The sequence below is a fragment of the Amblyomma maculatum genome, chromosome 10 (genome assembly GCF_055883805.1).
Source record: "Amblyomma maculatum isolate TAMU_Amacu chromosome 10, ASM5588380v1, whole genome shotgun sequence".
NCBI lineage: Eukaryota > Metazoa > Arthropoda > Arachnida > Ixodida > Ixodidae > Amblyomma > Amblyomma maculatum.
This window is the reverse complement of record NC_139353.1, coordinates 31356036-31376033: the sequence shown is the minus strand read 5'-3', so window position 1 is coordinate 31376033 and position 19998 is coordinate 31356036. Positions and strand designations below refer to the sequence as shown.

The window sequence follows — 19998 nt, the reverse complement described above, 5'->3', positions numbered from 1 at the left end:
TCACGCTCTACGCCAGGTTCACCGCCGCCTATACTTCATCGGACGTCACCCTGATGGCATCCAGAGTATTGCAGAGCCCCGCCCTCGAGTGTAAACAGTGACGTGATCGCAACGTCACGCTTCGCTTAATATCGGTCACACCCAGCGCTTCGAAGAAACGCGGGCCAACGCTATCTTGCACCACCGAGCAAAGGCTCCTACCAAAAAAGTACCGCCTCCCCTCCCTCCCTTTCGCACGCTTCTGACGACGCCTGTGATGAATTACGCGCGGGAAAAAGAATACAAATCATTTTTCGCGACGTATCCCGGCAGCGGCTGCTTGTTCTGAGCAACGCTTGGACACTATGCGCAGGCTCAAGATGCTTCTCTTTTTTATTTCTTTGTTTGCAGCTACTCTGCGGTCAAGCTCAGTAGAGCGACTATCTCAGGGAAAGCCTCTCCAATTTAGTTTTCGCTTGTATGCTCAGTCGCACAGTGTTGGTTCTAACATTGGTTAAAAAAATAATAAAGGACGCCATTTGTTTTCTCGCGTGCTTCTTTTCTTCTTGCTTTTGCAAGATAAACTTTTCTATTTTTTTTTTTTTTTTTTTTTTTTGGAAACAGGCTGCTCGACTCTACTCACGGCAAGTAGAAGAACAAGGACTTCTTACGATCAACAACTGCGGCAAAACGCGTCGGCAGAAAACATAACTGAGCAACGAATTCTTCTCGCAACATAGTCGACTTGACACGGATCTGGACTCGTGTACCCGGACACCAAGCGTGACGTGACAACGGAGCGTCAAGCATTGAGGTTTACAAATAAGCATTGGGCCTATGGCAAGCTGGCAAACGCCACATTCCAGAAGCCTCCTTTCGGCTTATATGAACAGGAGTTCGTACAAGCCGAGTTCATATATATAGGAGTTGGAGGAGGGTAAGGTCGCAAACATATTTCGAACACTTCCGTTCGACGTGAAAATGCTGAAAGCAACGCCTGCACGCGTGAGCAGCTAGTATCTGTTAATCTCGTGAGTGAAAATCAGGGGGTAGCATATCCCAGAGTATGGACTCGAAGCAGAGGAACACGCGGGTGGTGTCAACACAGGCCTATAATCGTACCATAAACGTGGTGCCGTTTAACGATACTGTTCACTACTTCCTACTCATCTACGACATCCGTCTTCGGTCCCAGATAAAGAAAGCCCCCCACCCTCATTACAAGAGGACGACATGGATACGACCACCGTCAGAATCTCGCTATCTGAGCGAGAAATCGAAGCTGAGATAAGAAGAGCATGGAACCGGCGGTACCGGGACCTTTTGGCTAGCCTAGTACACTTTTATTGCACCGGACGTACGGCTTATCTTTTCTCTCATGGTGAGCTCGGACCGTCCACCTGAGGTCCGACACACATACACGCGACGGGCTTCACAACGCCCCTCGAAGAGTACGCCAAAGTCATCGCTTCTTCGCGCCGATATAACGAATACGCGCGCTGATCGAACACCGGGGACAGTTCGACCGAATTCTTATTTCTTAGTAAAATTCCGCTCTTTGCTTTTTTTTTTTTTTTTTTTTTTTTTCCTGTGCCCCTGGTAACGCTCGTTTGGCAGGCGACGACTACGTCTATTGCAGAGCAATTCGAAATATTTTCCCGCCGTTTGATTCAAACTGGTGATGTCGGCGATGACGTCAAGTACGTCGGGGAGCTCCGTGATCACTAGCGGGAAATGGTGGAAACAGGTATGCAGCCTCGTCTCATTTATCCGCTGCTAATTGAAAGGAAACGAGCACACGAAAACATTACAGTTTATCTGAGAAATCGAAAATATCCTGCGGAGACATTCGATACCCGTCTAACTGTTGTCTTTTTTTTTTTTTTTTAATAGCCCGTAAAGTTCAATACAGTTAAATTATCCTGTTGTTCCTGTGAACTCAGCCGTTATTCGTTGTACAGGCCGCCTTCAAGACTGCTTTGGTGCCTATAGTTCATCCCGTGTTTTCTACCGCTTGCTATGTTTCTTCAGCTAACCGTTACCAAGGCATCGCAGCACTTCTTCGAGCTTCGCTTTGACCTCGATAACGTATTAACGTATGTGTCGTAAACTGCCTGTTCGGACACGCCGGACGGGCGAGGTCATTGGTGCCGCAACAAGGAGAGAAAGTACAAAGACGAACCAACAGAAACAAAAAGAAAAAAAAAAAAATCTACAAAGGGGGACGGGAGGGAGGGGGGGGGAGGGAGGGATTGCGGAACTTGGTCAGCCATAGACGCGCAGTTTTCCTGCAGTCGTAATACCCTTTGGGTTCGTTCAGCCGGGAGAAAAAAAAAAAAAAAGTACAGCGTAGCGTACGCGGCTCGCAAGAGCGTAGTAGTGTGGCGGAGCGCCACACTCCACGCACATGCACTCCATTGCTTCGGCGGCCGCCTCTTTCCTTTTCCGCGCATAGCTTCAAACTTCCTCCAGTGCGTCTCTTCCTCGTCCTGAATGGCTCCTCTGACCCAAGTCCTTTGCATCATTCTTTTCTGCTTTTCTTTTTTCGCTATCTCTAGGTTTCGCACGTGCCGAAGAAAGTTTCCGAGGAGCCCTCCTTTCATTGAGGGACACGCGCGAAAATCGGACTTCGTGAGGAAGAAATAACATATAGACAAGGCGACCATTCCCAGCGTATTCGACGAATATAGGGGCCCGAGCTGGATGACGTCGTTTGGCTTGAACGTTCCCTCTATAGTGCTTTCGAGGATCCCGGAAGAAGCGCCGTGCTGACGGAGGGTTATTGTTTCGTTTTATAAAGCAGAGCATGACGCTTATCCATGCATAAAGCCGCGACATTTACTTTTCTTTTTCTCCTACTGCGATAACTATTAGGGACGTCATCCGGCCGTAGAAGCGGCAACTGAAGCAATCGGCTCCGCCCTTCCTTAACTCTGGTCATCGTAACAGTTTCGAGGCTGGTGCGAAGCCCCGCTACTTGCCTCAATGTACACTTCGCTAAGGTTGACTGACGGCGGCGCCCACCGCGACCAGTACATTTGGAAATCGGTGGTGCCGCGGAACCTCTGCATGACCACGCCCACGTCCAACCAGTTGGTCTCTGACCGATTGGCCCTCTCGTTGCGGCAAGCTAACTTGGTGTTTAACACTGGAGCTACTGAATAAAGTATCCTCTCTCCATAGGAACCGAGTCTCTCTGTCCCCCCCCCCCCCCCCCCCCCCCTCAATCGGCAATATCACAGCTCGTCGGAGAGCTTACTTGCCTTGCCTGATGTGCCAGACAAAATGGAGCCCAGACTGACCAGGTAGCGGGTGGTTCCGAGAGTGAGTCCAGAGTAGCAGATCTTTCTGATCACTTCGGCTGCGAAACTACGCACAGAACCCGTTAAAGTCGCAGATTGTCGCGCCACCTGGCGAACTAGTGAGGAAACATAAATCTGACACAGAAGTCGCAATCGCTGGCTGCCCAGCTCGTGCGCGTGGCAACCGACCGCTAACCTCTGCGAATTGATACTAGCGTGTTTTAGAACAGGGGGACTCTATCGGTTAGTGGTTGGTTCACAGGAAGGGAAAGGCGCAGTAACTGTCACACTTGCTCTGTGGACACCTGAACCGCGTCGTAAAGGAAGGGAGGAAGGTGGGAGTGAAAGTGGAAAGAGAGAAAGGGGAGCCGTAGTGGAGGGATTGCTGCAACGAAAGGGCGAGGGTTGCATGTTTCATTCTGCGCACGCGCACTCGCGCCCCGCTATTTCCCTATCCCCCTAACCAGTCGGGTCCGCCCTATTCTAAACCTCGCTACCGCTACCATGCCCCTACAGGCCCTACGCCATGGGCTATCCGCTTACAAACGGATGGCCTCAGGTTGAACGGAATCGAGACAAGCCATTCGAGAAGAGGGCGCCTGAAACGTGTCCATCGTTATTACAACGAGGGTTGCTACGCGCAGACCCCGCACCAAAAAGTGCACCGTTCCTAAAAGCTCGCCGCTTTCCGTCCGCTCAACTGCAGGTCGTTCGCGGAGGCGGGAGTGACAAAGGACGTCTCAGTCCTCACTTCTGAGAAGGTTACGTCATTTCCCGCCTGTCTTGGCCGGCGTCCACCCGTCAGCCGCGCCGGGGCTTATCCCGCGGCCCGAAAAGAAAAAAAAAAAGAAATAGCCAAGACGCAGACCCACCTCTCCCTCTGTCTCGCCGCTCTCATTCATGGGTTGCGCAGACACCGACGCATTGCGCAGCACCCGCGACTCGGCGCGTACGTTTCTTGCCATGTGCACGGAGTCAATATACACCCGAGGTTAGAGTGAAAGCGGCGGCCGCGATCGCATGCACATCCTGCCTCCTACACTCTAGCTTCACGCACGGCTGCAGAACGTCACGTGGTCGAACGTAGTCCGGAGCCTTCCACTACAGTGACTATAGCCATATTATTCCCCATAATCTCCCGGCGCGATTGAGCTGTTCGCCTTGCATTTCTCTAAGACGAAGCGTTTTGATAACGCCTACCGAAAACCAATCGCCACTCTGCGAACAGCACACGCGGAGTGCTAACTATAGGTAATTTTTTTTCTCTTTTTCTTTTTTTTTTCTTTTAGCGAGAGCTACACTACGCCAGCCTCTTCGCAGTGATCGCACTTTTGTCGTGGTCACAGATTGGTCGTGGTTACACTGACCTTGAGCCGTTGCCAATCAACCGCTAGAAGAAGAAGTCGTGGGAGACGGTTGCTGGCAGCTGACATGTTCGAGCACTAACTGGACGTTACTTTTGGCATGAGGTGCCAACTCGGGCCTCTCCTTTCACATGGGAGGGTGATATCACAATCAGCCTGCCAAAACCTTTGCATTCACGTTATCTGTACATTGTCCATCGTAGCATGTTTATTCACATATGTAAATAGTTCACTGTGTTTGCGTATTTAAGTGTTATATAGTGTTTATTGTGTTTGTTCTGTTGGTTCTGTTTGTGCCTCCCCTAGGCCACACAGGCACGTTCACACGGCTCGGTTAAAGTGGACTTTATATGTTGGCTGGTAGCAATCAGTCGATATTGTCCACCATAAACCCTGACTGCTCATTGGAGGGTCAAATTCTAAAGCCAGAGGAGTCGCTGGAGAAAGATTTGATGTTGGGAAAGGTTGAGGGTTGCCGGAGAAGGGGTAGGCAGCGAACGCGATGGTTAGATGGCATCCTCGAGGCACTGCAGATGAAGTTATGTGATGTTAGGAAGATAGTGAGAGACCGGAAAGCGTGGCGTGATATAGTCCATAGGGTCATGAAGAGTCGGACACGGCTGAACGACTGAACTGAACTGAGCCTACGCTATCGCGTCATCACGAAGGTGGGAGTGAAAACAGAGAGAAAGAGGTGCCGTAGTGAAGGGCTTCGGACCTCCGCGCCACAGACGCCTTCGCCTCATCGCACTTTAGTGATCAAGGTGCCCCCTATCGCATAAACAAAGCTGAAACCATAGAGTAAACTACTATGTGCAAAAGCCATGTCTTTACTTTCAAACCAAATCTAAACGTGACCATGCAGATAGCTCTCGCGTAACTCCAGGCTTAATCACAGCTAATTTTCTCGAGACGGTTAATACTGCATTTCTCAGAGGGCGCGAAATGCATAGCATGCCCTTGTGTTGTGCGATGTGAGTACACGTTAAAGAACCTCACATGGCCGACACTAATCCGAATGCCTCTACCACAGCGCATCTCTGAGTCCACGGGCATATTTGGAACCTACTACCATACCGTTAACTACCATGTCCACATTCCACAGCAACGTACCGCGGACATTGCCGATGTCCCTGTCTCCCGAGCACGGTGTTCCTGAGGTGGTGGTTGGTGGTTATTTTATTTATATACAAAAGAAAAGAAAAGATGTTTGCCAGCCCCGGTATGCGTATTTGTCGCAGGTTACATATATCCTTTTCTGAATCGCTCCTGTAGTCTCCTATTCATACCGCCGGAAAAAAGAAAAAAGAAAAAATGTGCCGCTCGCTGACGTGCCGTAAATCACATGCGTCGCGGTCGCGTACAGAGTTACTCTCCGCCTGTAAATTTTACGCCTTCCCTGCGAAGTCACACTTCCTGTAATTCAGTACTTGGTTTCCGGCACATGGGGCTCCGTGCTCTGCCCCACTGACTTCGATCATTGGCGGAAAGACGCGGTAATGAAAAAAGAAAAGTACCCCCCTCACACAGATACATACATTCCTATAAGTCCTCTTTCACCATGCCTTAAAGTCATTGTCCTTAGCAAGAGATAAGCCGTTTTTTTCTCTCTCTCTCTCCTCCATGTCCCTTTCCTTCCTTTTAAACTCTCTGCCACTCGAAGCACACAGAAGTCAACCGCAAGCCCAGGAAATTTAGATCAGCACTTCTTTTCATTTGAGAGGCTTCAGCCATCACGAGTCGCGTGACGAACATCCAATCCAACCGCAGTTATTCAGAGCGCCAAACGCATCCCACTGACCTTTCAAGGTCGTCGAAACTAAAATCGCTGCGAGCGCAAGAACTATTTGACAAGGAAGATAAGGTCGCCGTTCCTATCAGTATGTCCTTGCTTCCTCTAACATCTCAACATCAAACACGTCGCCATGCATGGAGCTGCGGTGACCGTATAGCAACCACATATGACAGAAACCGCAGCAATTCCCAATCATCAGCTGAGCTCTAGCCTCTATAATTAAGACAAGACACCTCCCCCAATCACATCCAACCATGGAGGAAAGGAAGACGGGACAGGCTGTGACATCACTTCCCTGAAAAGCGGAAGTGTAGCCACGTGTACTACCCCGCCACAACTACTACGCAGTTTCTAGACGATGTCAAAAATGCCCGGACGCAAGCAAGGTGGCTCCAAAAATACCGTACACTGCCTATTCACCCTTGTGACCTTTCCCGGTCGACCACTACACCTGGGAATGTCCCCCCCCCCCCCCCCCCCCGGCTTACCCTTCTTTTCCTTTACCCACAACTTCCTCCGGGGCAACTGTGCCACGCTTTCCTCCACTACCAGGAAACACCAGGGTCAGTGCACGGCTAGTACACAGTGCCTGGACATACGGCGGATGCACTGCAGGCAACCCCATTGAGTAACACTACGAATGACAGTCACACGCACAACTTTTCCGAGCGTCTTCGAGGTTCATTAGGGTATACGGTCTACCTCACAGACGCAGCGTGATGCGTTGGCCGTCGCACGCTCGCTTCCCTCCTGCGACCCGAGGTGGTGGGCAGAGAGCCCGGGGCGACGCGCGGCCCAACAACCGCTCCTCTTCTAAATAAACACTCCACCGCCGTTGCCAACGGCGCGACGCGAAACCATTGAGCCGTTTCGGCGGTGCCTCCGTGACAAGTCGCATCCCACTGGAGCAGAGTGACTCACACCGTCGGCACGAAAAGAAGGGGAGACAGCGAGGGGAGAAGGGGGTGCCCCGAGACGGTGGGAAAGGGCGGCTGGGCCATGATGCCGTGGATGATGTACTCACAGTGAACCGCACAGCTGGGGTCTGTGCACCGTGCGCCGGGTAAGGAAGCGAAAGGGAGGAGAGTACATTGCTAGTACACAATAGTGGAGAGTGAGCTAGCAGAAGCAAGGTGTGGCGGTGCCGTGCTTTCTCAAGGTGCCAGCGGAGAGGTGCTTTGTCCGGCGAGCGGTGGGGCCACTGGCTCTGGAGCTACTTTGAGCGAACGTGGCCGCTTCTACATGCGCAGAAAAGAAAAAAAAAAAAAAATGAAAACCCATCTTTCGTTCGGAACGGAGTGGTGACGGCGAAGACCCTTTTCTTTCTTCGTCTCCACCGCGGCCATTATTTCGGCGCGCCTTGTTATAGGAGAATAGCGCATGAAACGAAAATGGAATTAAACGTCACAAAAATACGCCCCGTACGCAACAATACTTTTGTAAACCACTCATTGCCTGATAAAACCTTAAACAGCTTTGCTTGAAAACAGCAGTTTCAGCGCGAGCCTACAATAGTGACAGAATTGGCGGACGAATCTAACACCGCTCGCGGTTGTAATGCTGAATTATGTTCCAACCACTATATTGCGCTTCCCATTGCAATAACTGTGAATGCTGAGTAGCTCAATGTCTACGGCGTAGACAGGCTGCAAGCACTTGCAAGATCATTATCCGCAATAGCCCCGCCAATGATTTCTCTCTGTGAATAATCGGCTTCCCTGGCTGTTCAGTTCCTGCTCGCCCATCGAGAGAACCCGGTTCGCCCCGATCTGCGGGAATGGAACAATCGCAGGAAGTTCTTCTACGTCATGCAGTCGTGGAAACGCTACCTGATCAGCGGCTAATCATGCGACGTATATCTCGTTTCTTTGTTTTGTTCGTTGCAATATAGAGGCCCGTTGCAACCCACTGGGGTAGAGGTCCCGATACCGAAGCTCCGGGCCGAGACCAGCGCTGTGAGTCCATTCCCTTTTTGTGCTCTCCGATGGACGGCGCTGCGCGCTAACCACGGTGAATTTGTATTCAGGAGTTCCTTGCACTCGTTACGGTACTCTCTCCCTTTTTTCTCCCCGAGTACGTCTCTCTCTTCTCTCCGAATACCCGAATACTCTCTCTCTCTCTCCCAGTCTGCTGTGTAACGGTAGCCTCGCGAATTAAGAAACAGTTTTCAGAGCTATGTCTATGGCTATACGTTATTGGTAACTCTGATATATCTATGCACAAGGGTAGGGAGCCTCATGAGGTTTCAACCTAACCACATTAGGATGCCCACTTCTGGCCGTGGAAAATAAAAGAAGCAGGCACACCCACCAACACGACACATACCACCACATGTTCTCGCACTAAATCTAGAAAATAGTTGATTTGATTACTAATGATGTTCCGTCTGCTTGAAGCATGATGAAAGTTTCTTTAGTTCTTCCTTTGTTTTTGTTTTTTTGTTAAAGCATTCCGCTCTTCAAAGCGCAGGCCGAAACCGCAGTTGTACCAGTTCGCAAAACCGCTGGCAACGCTGTGTAGATTACCGTCGCAGAGAATCGACCTCTCCGCTACGATGCATCGATACACCTTCTGTGCGGCAGGCAAGTGGAGAGGTGGTGAAGGGTGGCAGTTCCTGGCCCTACAGGACTGGGACGGTAGGTCAACGCCGCTTGCGGCGGGGGCTAGCCAGCCACTGATTTTTATCTGTTGTAGGCCGTCATTGCACCAGCCACCGCTTCGGTGGTGGTGGACGACGGCTGTTGTCGCGGCGCACGTCTTTCTCTCCCTCTTCTTTCTTCTCTATTTTCTCTTCTATCTGCACGAGGCAGCGGAGGTGGCTCAGCTACAGAGCCAGTAGCAGGCCCGTGCATTTTCTTTTCTTTATTCTTACAGCCACAACAACAACAGTGCGGCAGGCTAACATCTGCATCACCTCCACATGAAGGTGGCACTGGGTAAGAAAGTTTTTACGCCGTGGAAGTGGGATGCATCATCAAAACCACTAGGACAGCCACCGCTGCTCGTCTCCTAAACGCAGGAGACACGCCCCTCCTCCTCTCCCCTCTCCTTCAGCGCACACCCCTTATCAGGCTCGGTAAACAGTCAGCGCCAGAGCAGCGGCAGCAGGACAGACTCACGGTGTTTTGCGATCACGCGGACGTTGCCACCACACCTCGGGAAACCCGTGCTCACGACACTGGCGGATGCGCGGGCTGGCTCGTTCTCATCTCGCGCCGCGAGTGCAGGACGCATGAGATTTTTGTGACGACTTCCTGCTCTTTCGCGGGCCGAATGTATACATTTCCCACCGCCTCCTCTTCCGAGAGTCGCTGTGCTCTCTTCCTCCGCGACCTTGGTTCGTTTCCGGGCGGTGGAGACCGACGGCGGCTATCGCGAGAAAAGGAAGGAAGGATGGATGGGGGGGAAGACAGACTGTCGGCGGTGCATACCCAACTGGCGGAGTCGAACGCTTCCATCTTTGCTTTGGTTGCGCAGCATTCATAAAATCATGGGGCAGTATGGATATAACGAGGAGAAGGGGGGGGGGGGGGGGGGGATTCGCAGATTTTTCTTACATCCTCATATGTTGCTTCATGCTGTGATTCAGATATACTGTTGGACTGGTTCCTGAGTACTACTATTCATTTTATTAATACCAAGACTAATAATTTAATATTTGAACCGAGCTTCGACAAAGAAGCTTTCACGCAATGCATGTAACGGTTGTGAGGCCGGAAGATGTGAAAGGAAGACAGCATTGACCACAAAAGTGTAGCTCCATTCCATCACAAGGAATTGAGCTTTTCAAAGTCAATTCCTTGCATCATCTTCTGCAGGATTTATGATCTTTCACTGAAGAGAAAATAAAAAGAAAACAGTAGCATTGTACTGAGATTTTCCGTTCTTTATGTTTTTCAACCGCACACACATTTAGGGCTGTTGCTATCACCAGAGGTTCAACACGCGTCTAGTAAAAAATATGCTGTTGTTGTGGCTGTAGGAAGAAGGAAATGAAAATGCACGGGCCTGCTACTGGCTCTGTAGCTGAGCCACCTTCGCTGCCTCGTGCGGACAGAAGAGAAAATAGACAAGAAAGAAAAAGAAGAGGGAGAGAAAGACGCGCGCCGCAACAACAGCCGTCGTCCACCATCACCGAAGCGGTGGCGGGTGCAATGACGGCCTACAACGGATAAAAATTCGGTGACTGGCTAGCCCCCGCCGCAAGCGGCGTTGACCTACTGTCCCAGCCCCGTAGGGCCAGGAACTGCCACCCTTCACCACCTCCGTAGTTTTGAGGCACCCTATGTAAAGAAACACCACAAGCTTTCCAAGTTACCTACTCTACCAGAGTTGTGATTACTCTTTATTAGTAAAGGCAGATGCGAGTTAATAAAGGTAATTTAGATAAACATTCACAAACGCGAAAAGTTCGGAGAGGGTCGGGAACAAACAAGTAACCGTGCTATATTTAGAATGAAAAAGAAAGTGGCGTGGGAATGGGCATGTATCGATGAGGAGAGAGAAATTCTTAGCGTAACGGAATGAATTACAAGAGAAGACAAGCGTAGCAGTGGACCTGAGACTAGTCACAAGGGCGGACCGTAGTTAAGCTTATCCTGGGCGGACTGCATCCGCAAAGGATAAGCTTAACTGAGAGTTATATGAGAAAGGCCTCAGTGGACGCCGATGGCCCCATGATGGACGTCATATTAGAGCTTCGTCTGCGGCGTTTCTATAACAGCCAGACGTATGTTACCAATTTCTGCAGCGAATAATCAAAGCAAAACACACACACACACACAAAATGCAAACTACCTAAATCCCTCATCATTACAGATTAGCTCACCGTGTTACTGCGTGCTCGTTTCTTTTCTTTTTCAATTCAATTTTTATCTACCAACACTTGACCACAGCAGCGGCGAAATTTCTCACTGACTTATGCACTAAAATGCGACACCCTGATCGGTCCGAAACTCCCGAGTTCAACTTTAGGAAGGAAATAGAACTGTTTGGCAAGATACAAAACAACAAGCAGTGCGACCGATCATAGGCGGAGCCACCACGTACCACGCGATATATCGAAATTAGGCGTTGGGCATGCTCGTATTTTGATTAGGGGTATCTTCTCCCCCTTTCTCCTTCGAAGCATTTGGGATGAGGAAAGGGAGCGCGTGCAGTAGCAATATCAATATATCAATCAATATAAGTGGGTGCAGTAGCAATCGTCTACAAACGGACACGGTCCAATGAGCCAGGCGACAATCCGTACGCAGGAAACGGACGGACGAAGAGACTAGGGATCCAAGGCATCAGCGATACCCAAGACGAGCGGCTGCGCGCCGGAAGCGGCCTCTCACAGTTACAACCGCCCTCCACCTCACTAGCCTCCAGAAAGGACACAGGAGTACGAACGTGAAACGAGGGGAAAAGAGAAGGAAGAAAGCCGCCGAAAGGCACAGAATGAAACAGACCCCGCGCCGCAAATGCGAGAGACAAACCAAAAAAAAAAAAAAAGAAGAAATGAAGAACCGCGTCGTCAAACCACGCCACCACAGCACGAACGGCGCTGCAGCAACAGAGCCCGGAGAGGAAACAGTTCTCTCCTCTCTCACGCAACGCACAACACAGCGTGCGCCCCTAGCAGCAGCTCGCGGTGAATAAAGCGGCAAAAGAGAGCGCGTAGAGAACCGCCGAGCAAGCTGCGTGCGTACGCTGCTACAACACCCCTCCATTCCCCTTACCTTCCTTTCCCCTCTATTTCACCTCCCTTTCTGGCATAACGACCAGGTGATGCACGCAGGCGCAGCGGAAGCTGCCGAGTAAGCAAAAATAATAACAATAATAAACAAACACTAAAGAGGTCTGAGAAAATGACTTAAGTTACCGGCAGCAAAACACACAAGGAAATAAGTTTCAGCAGCAGCGCGTCTGTGTGGGGAGTGCGATTCGTCGTTTCACACGTCGGAACAAGCCTGGTTGCTGCGACGGTATGGTTCGTTCAGAAAAGAAAGTAACAACATCGGCATGTTCGGACGGGCGGACGCATTCACACACATACGAAAGCGTCGAACATGACACTCGCTTGATAATCAAGGAAGAAAAACAGGCACGCAAGCCGCTTCAGTATCACCAGTTATTTTCTTGTTATTATTATTATTATGTTTCCATTTCGAGCGGCCACCAGCCTGTTGCCCGGGAGACTCATGCAACACTTCATCCCTGCCTGTTTCAACCGTCCCGCGCCGGCGAAGATTAGTTCGATCGCTCAGGATGAGCGGCGAATCGCGGAGGACCGTGTGCGACCGGATTATATAGAAACGTTAACAATAATTTCTCAATATGTACGCAAAGGGGCGGCACGGCAGGTGTTGCTTGCTACCTGCCTAAAAAGAAAAAAGAAACACTCTCGCGACAAGTTGGCACCACAAAAGCCGCTGAACGTCATACTGCCACCTCCCAGTGGTTCATTTTCGGTTTGTTCGTTTTCCGAAAACCTGGTTTGCTGACGCTGAGGAGGACAGTTGAGCTCGACACGAAAGACTGCGGGCGACGAATCCGATGTTTTCCAGCGGAGAGAGGAAAGCTAAGCCTAAGCGGCCTGGCTTGGGGGCTTTCTTCTATCAGGATGCGACATGAATCTCGTCGAGATGGTGGGTAGGACCACAGAACGGGCGGGCGGTGGTCGTGTATGCCAAGCTTCGCTGCTCGTGATGGTCGCGCGAAGAGCGGCGCGCGCGCGTGTGTGTATGAGGGGGGAGGGGGGTTAACTTGGTCTACGCGTAGGGAGATCGGCGGATGCGAAGAGGACGTACTGAAGAAGGAAGACGGAGGAAACTCAAGAGCGAACGAAGCACTCAGTGAAGAAAGAGAAAAAAAAAAAAAACGCAAGGAGAGAACGTGAGAGAGAAAGATGCTGAGAGAGCAGGCGAGCGAACACAGCCGAGAGGAAGGGACGACGCCGCCGCTCCGTTCTCGTACGAAGACGACGCGAGCAGGCCCGAAACCGAGGCGGCAGCGACAACGCTCACTTGATTTCGGCGGACAGAAGAGAAAGAAAAGAAACCATAGTCAGCGCTTCCGTCCGAGAAAAACTGAATCAACGCGCGAACTTGCCCGTAGGGCACGCTACGAAGAGAAACTGTTCTTAACTCCACAAGTTGCAGCGGTGCCTGGAACCGCTTTCGAACCGAATAAAAGCGTTTAGCACCGCGGCCGTCAGAGTCGGGGTCTCCGTTTGACGTAGCGTCCCCAACCGACAATCGTGGCCATCGGATATCATTGGTGGCCCATGAAGTTCAAAAAGAGAAGCAAAAACGGAGAGTACGACGAGCGACAGATACTCACTCGTGGAAGCTAGCTTCGGTCATGTTCCCTCCTCGGATGGAGTGTCATTTTGGCCGCGCGCGGGCGTCCGTCTTGCGATAATCCTCAGGTGTAGGGCGACAGCCCCAACTTGCCCAAGCCCGAGATGAATACGTCGCCGTCACCACCACCGCCGTCGTGGTGCCTCGGAGTCCTTCGCACAGCGCTCATGGACGATTCCTGCTTCAGTTGCTCAGTATAGTTTCCCTGTTTCTTTCTGACTTCGCAGCCGCTTCGGAAATTCCACCGACGTACAGAGGTGATCACACGCACGGAACGAACAACACTTGGGTGGGGGACCCGCGCTCACGGCCCGCCCGCCACCACACACCGCACACTCCTTCACAAAGCAGCGCCTAGCCGCCGCCGCCGCCGCCGCACACTCCGTCCCCGATGCTGCCGTCGAAGTCGCGTCTCCTCCGAGCTCGCTGCGCGCGAATGGGAAGGGGAGTGCGGCGCGCTGAATTCTGGGACGGTCGACGCCGACCGCAGCGCGCCGCGGCGCCAGCGCCAAGCTGCCTCCGCGCCCGAAGAAATAGTACGCAATTTAATCGCGTCTCGTTCCTCTAATATCGCTCAGAACTCAAATATACACACGCATAAATAACGCTCAAAGTACTCCCCAGAAGTGCACATTGTCACAATGTTAGTACAACGCCGAAATACATACTTCACCCCTGTGTTTGTTTGTTGAGAATGAGGATTCGGGGGAGGTTTTTGGGATGCTGTCGGGGTGCGGACTCTTGGGTTGGGCTGCGGGCGAAAGGCATTTCCGTTTTATATTTTTTTTTTTCTCCGTGCTTTTCATTTCTCTCCTTGTTATGATTCTGTTCCTCCTAATTCCTTCCTCACAGCTCGGAGTCCTCTCTTCCATTCGAGGATGCGGTATGATGCCGAGAAATTCGAGTTTGTTTCGCCGCGTTAATTTTTGTGCATTTCTTTTTCCCACGCCCCCGCGAGATGCGGCATGGAACGAGGCGCATTCATTTTGGGAAGAAACCGATGCGCGAGGCACCTCCGTGCCGGACGCGCAGATCGGTTTTTTTCCAGCCTTATCGCCGATTCGCGACTCCCAGGCGCCGTTGATAACGCCTAAGGAAGAATATCTCCGCCCAGGAAGCAGACAGGAGGAGACCCCGGCTAGCCTCCATACCTTGGCGGCTCTGCTGGGCTGCCGTGAAACACCTACGAAGAAGTTTCACGGCATAGACCAGGAGTAGTGAGCGAGTCGGCCGCTGTAATCGAAGCAGCTCTTCATGTCCTAAATTCGTATCATTGCTCAGCACTTAAAACGACATCAAACCACTAATGTGTAGAAATGGTTTCTGTTTTATTTACCTACTCGTTTTCAAAACAGACATGTTGTTTGCGATCGTTCTCAGTAAAGCACATCATGACAGCAATTAATACAGTAGCAGATGGAAGATCTCGCTACTTTAGGGTGTGGCCCGGCGATGTAGTACGATCAAAAAGAGACATACTATTCGCTTGTTTTGAGCAGTTCGCAGTTTCTATTGTGCTGCGCGATGTCAGTGCACGTTAAAGAACCCCAGGTGGTCGAAATTTCCGGAGTCCTCCAATACGGAGTCTCTCATAGCCTGAGTTGCTTTGGGACGTTAAACCCCACAAACCAAACCAAACCTACTCATTCCTTAAGTGTGAGATATATGCAGGAAAAATAGGAAAGGGGCAAACGAGCATGCTTACTTTTCTTCGCTTTTCATTTTTCTCTTTGCCAAGATTTCGATAGTTTCCTCTCCATAACGTAAACACTGGTGGCACGTAAGTCGTTGCGTTACTCCAAAAGATCGTCGCATTGATAACAAACCAATATGAGACGTGCACAACTTTGGAAAGCCTTTTCGGCTCTTGACCTTTCCTCGGGCTTGAGAAAGAGCTCGCAGTCTGCCGAGATGCGCGCTCGTGCTTTCTTTTTATGTACTGTTTTCTCGTTCTTCGTCTCTCAGGTAGACTTGTGAGAGAGTTGTGAAATGTACGTGAGGTGCGTGGCGAAACATTTTCCGCTTTCGTGTTGTCATACCGTGTAGAGACGACGGTATAGGGGCACTCATCTATCGATAAGAGTATTTATATTGCCGGCAACTCTAGTTAGCAGCGTCTGCTGACTTAGTATTTCGGACTCAATAGTGTTACCCAAGCCGCCCCCAGTTTTCAGCGTACTTTCATGCTGTTGCGAATGACGGTTCGGTAAAAGCCCAGCGACTAGCTTACATCACTGCTACGTGAAAAATCCTACCCTCGATGAGTTGAATGAGGCTGTTTTTCATTACCCTTCTTAGTACATTTTGTGTAATCATACGCATTCTGCTACATTTTCCATTAGCGTCTATGTGAACCTGATAAGATGCGATTGCCTACCGGGGTATTGCATATCTGATACCTTAACTCTTACTAGCCGTTATGTACCTGCGTGTTCTGCCCCAAGGCGTTAAAAGCATGTTGACAGTCGTTAAAGCAGAGGGTAAAAGCAGGGCTGAACGCTGATCTTTTCATATCCACCCTACATCAAAAGGCTGCAGATCAAATCCTTTGTTTTGTGCAATCCAGAGAAAACTTATGGCAACTTCCAGCACGTTATCTACGGCACTGAAGTGATCGTGTTTTGCTGGCTGGACAAGACGGAAGCAGGCATTCACATGACCAAGGAGACACCATAGACCATTCTGTTTACGATCACCCTGCTGTATTCAAATGGCTTGCCGTTTTGATTAACAGAATTTCGTTTTGGGCTAGTTGGTAGCTGATCATTTTAAATTTAAAGACGCCAGACACCACTCACGCATAAGCACGTGTAAACGCCCGTTTTTCTTCGCTTGTATTTTTGTTTATGTCTATATGTGGTGTTTGGCGTCTTTATATATAAAACGTTCTGATTGCTTCGACAAGCTTCTGTGATGAGCGTATAGGTAAATGATTTGATTTGGTTTATGGGGTTTAACGTCCCAAAGTGACTCAGGCTATGAGAGACGCCATGGTGGAGGGCTTCGAGAATTTCGATCACCTGGGGTTCTTTATCGTGCACTGACATCGCACAGCACATGGGCACCTTGCTTTTCGCCTTCATCGAAAAGCGGCCGCCGCGGCCGGAATTCTATCCCGCATCCTTGGGCAAAATAGTCGAGCGCACCAAACATGGAGCCAATGCGGCAGGTTTATATGTAAATGAAACATACTTTTCAGCCTCCCGCGCTGTCGTGATAATAATTTAGAGCAACGTTACTTGTGGGTTCCTTTCGAAGCAATGCCATTTAATCATAATTCACGCCAATCACCTTTAAGTATATGCCTTGAAATTGCAGCGCGTGTTGTGTTTCTGGATGGAAATTAGTTTGAAACAATGGATAACATGATCGAAAAGAATTTTCTCTCCTAATAACGCTTATGATCGGCAAAAATGTCTGTGATGCAACCCGAAAATGTCCACCCTTAACCTTACTTGACATTTGATAGTCTGGGGAGAGCATAAAAAGATTAAGAAATAACAAAAAAAAAAAACATTTCTGACAGAAATGACTCTCAACAGTTGCGAGATTTCGAATAAGAAATAACAAAAACATTTCTGACAAAAATGACTCTCAACAGTTGCGAGATTTCGCCTCCGGTAGCCTTCATTTTCTATAGTTTCCATTTTTAGCCACCCATCATTAGATAGATCGCGTCAAGACTGAACAGTTATGTAGTATTGGGGAAGCGTTCAAATCAGCTGTCCGTCTGACAGCAACTAAGCCTGCTAACAGATCATGTTTTTGGGAGGATTGATTAATGGACACACGTAATAGCGGCGACAGACGAACACGGACAGGAAGACTACAGCGCTTGCCTGTTTCTTCCCATCGGTGTTCATAGTGGCGATCTTTCTGTATTTGCAACTGAAGAACGTGTGTTGTGAATACTTTCAGCTGACACTGTTCAGGTCCACTCCCTCAATTCCACAGGAACTGCCTCATCGAGAGAGAGGCAGCAGTTCCCTGCGGGTTTTCCCGATTTAGATGCTAAAAATGTGCACCGAATATTCGGTGTTCAACTACACAACCTCTAGAAGTAAAGCTCATTTCCCTGTGACCTCTTAGGATAGCTTAGTAGCCATGCTGTCGAATTCGTAATCATCGGCGCGTGGTAGCTATAATGCAGTTCTTAATAACGCAGGAACACGAGGCTGAGATGGTGCGAGCAAACAAACATGTGCTTTTCCCTAAAAAAGTGCGCAAAATTCTCGATATAATAGTCTCTATTTTTACTGTGCCTTACTGTCTCGACGTTTTTAGGCGTCAGCGCTGCTATCGGCACACATATTATCCGTCTGTCTCAACTGCAAGCATTTTTACTTGGTCAAAAATTTAAGCGCAAAATTAGGGGCTTAAATAAAGGCAATCGGACTTTGCTGCCGGCCCTTCCTCAGCAGTCCTTTCTTTTGTTCCTATTAAAGTTGTGAAGAAGAAAGTCTTTGTTCATTTGAGATTAGGTGTCGCGGGGAATGCTGGAGATGAACCAGGGGTGTCTTGCTCAGCCCACAAGCAAGACCGCCAGCCTCCGGAACAAAGGCTAAGACTGGAGTACGGGGCAGCTGGTGCATTTCTCCCGTTTTAAGCTACACCTTGTGTGTGCCTGCTGGAGGAGAGAAAGAGAGAGAGAACACTTCAAATGGACGTAATTAAGAGAGATAGATGCATGCACATTATGAGCAATCCTTTTTTGTCACACCTTGTTTCGCCATACCATGTGCACACATAAAGATATTACGGCACCTGCGGAACGCAAGCTACAGATCACGCCATCTAGTCAGGGGCGCTGATCTATATCAGGATTCTGGGCGCTGACAACAGTTCGTGAGCAGTCCGACAGTTCGTCCGTCCCTCTCGCAATCGTGATAGCCCAGCAGAAAGAGGGGGGGGGGGGGGGATGCAGAGGAGGAGTGAGAGGTTACTATTGTCCTGAGAGACTGACTTTCGCTGGGCGCCACAGCCATGCTGCACACGCAAAGGGATATGGAATGAATGGAGAGATAGAGGCCACATGGAACGTACGAAATTAACACGAGCAGGTATAGAACCTGACAGGCTTGAACCAGTCGTATGTTCGCTGCGTCTATGCCATAAAAATCAAACACTAAATGCGTATTCTATTGGCACGCAAAAAAATATCGATCGATACACTTTCCGTCTTTTACACACAATATGCAAGATTCGTGCTGCTTGGACATTTGTGGGACACGTGAACAACGCTTCCAGTATGGCAGCATAAAATAAGCGCATTTCAGAATATTGTATTGTTCCTCACTCACACCACTTTCTCGTACAGTTTCGCCCCGAGGTTCATGCATTTCAATGAAGCTTTTGTAGTGTAGGTTCTCCATCTCAGACAATTTCTGCCAAGTTTAGCAGCTGTGCGACATTTGATTTCAGCGTTAAGCAATTTTAAACTCTGCCGTTTCAGAGGCTTCAGTTAAGCGGAATTCTACGTTAAACAATGCGTTATTGGCGTCATAGAAACGTTAGCCAGCGCGTCAGTATTCCCTATTATCTCTATAAAAAGAACGTTTCGTGATTGCATCTGGCCATTTCAAACATTTCGCGAGTGAAATTTTTGTTTACAGCTGTGCCATTCGGCGCACACGCGTTTCTTTGCTTTTTTTTTTTTCCTAAACTTTTTTTTTTTTTTTTTTTGTGATGTCGAAGCACGTCTCACGAAACACCGCCTGGAGCCACCGAAGTGTCCATAGTGATGGACACATTGGAGCTTGTTTGGGTTTCTGTTTTGTCTGCAAGCGTTCGATTTGTTGCTTTGAAAAATGGTTTCTTGTAACGGAGAGGGGCATCTAAGAAGGATAAGTTATCTTCACTCTAAACGGTCAGATAATTATCGCTATAAATCAAGGCTAGATTGATAATAACAATAATTGATTCACAGATTGATAATAACAATAATTGGTTCACAGGAAAGGAAAGGCGCAGTATGTGTCACACTTGTTCTGTGGACACCTGAATCGCGCCGTAAGGGAAGGGAGGAAGGTGAGAGTTAAAGTGGAAAGAGAGAAGGGGGAGCCGTAGTAGAGGGCAATGGATTATCACTTTTCCCGCAATCACGACGAACACTTACGGAGGACAAGTAACGAAACTCTTCCGACTGCACGCCCCGGACAAGAGTTTGGTTCAAACGGGTTTCACGGTGCATTTACAATTCTTTAGCTATGGAG

At 49.5% G+C, this 19998-nt stretch overlaps 1 protein-coding gene across 1 annotated transcript in view; it reads right to left on the bottom strand.

Moving 5' to 3' along the window:
* Positions 1–14232, bottom strand: part of Spred (Sprouty-related protein with EVH-1 domain) — a 60069-nt gene extending 45837 nt beyond the window's left edge. The window contains exon 1 of the mRNA XM_084582386.1: positions 13767–14232. Coding sequence (XP_084438512.1) covers positions 13767–13789 — 23 coding nt within the window. The 5' untranslated portion in view covers positions 13790–14232. The remainder of the gene's footprint in view (positions 1–13766) is intronic.
* Between the last annotated feature and the right edge of the window lie 5766 nt (positions 14233–19998).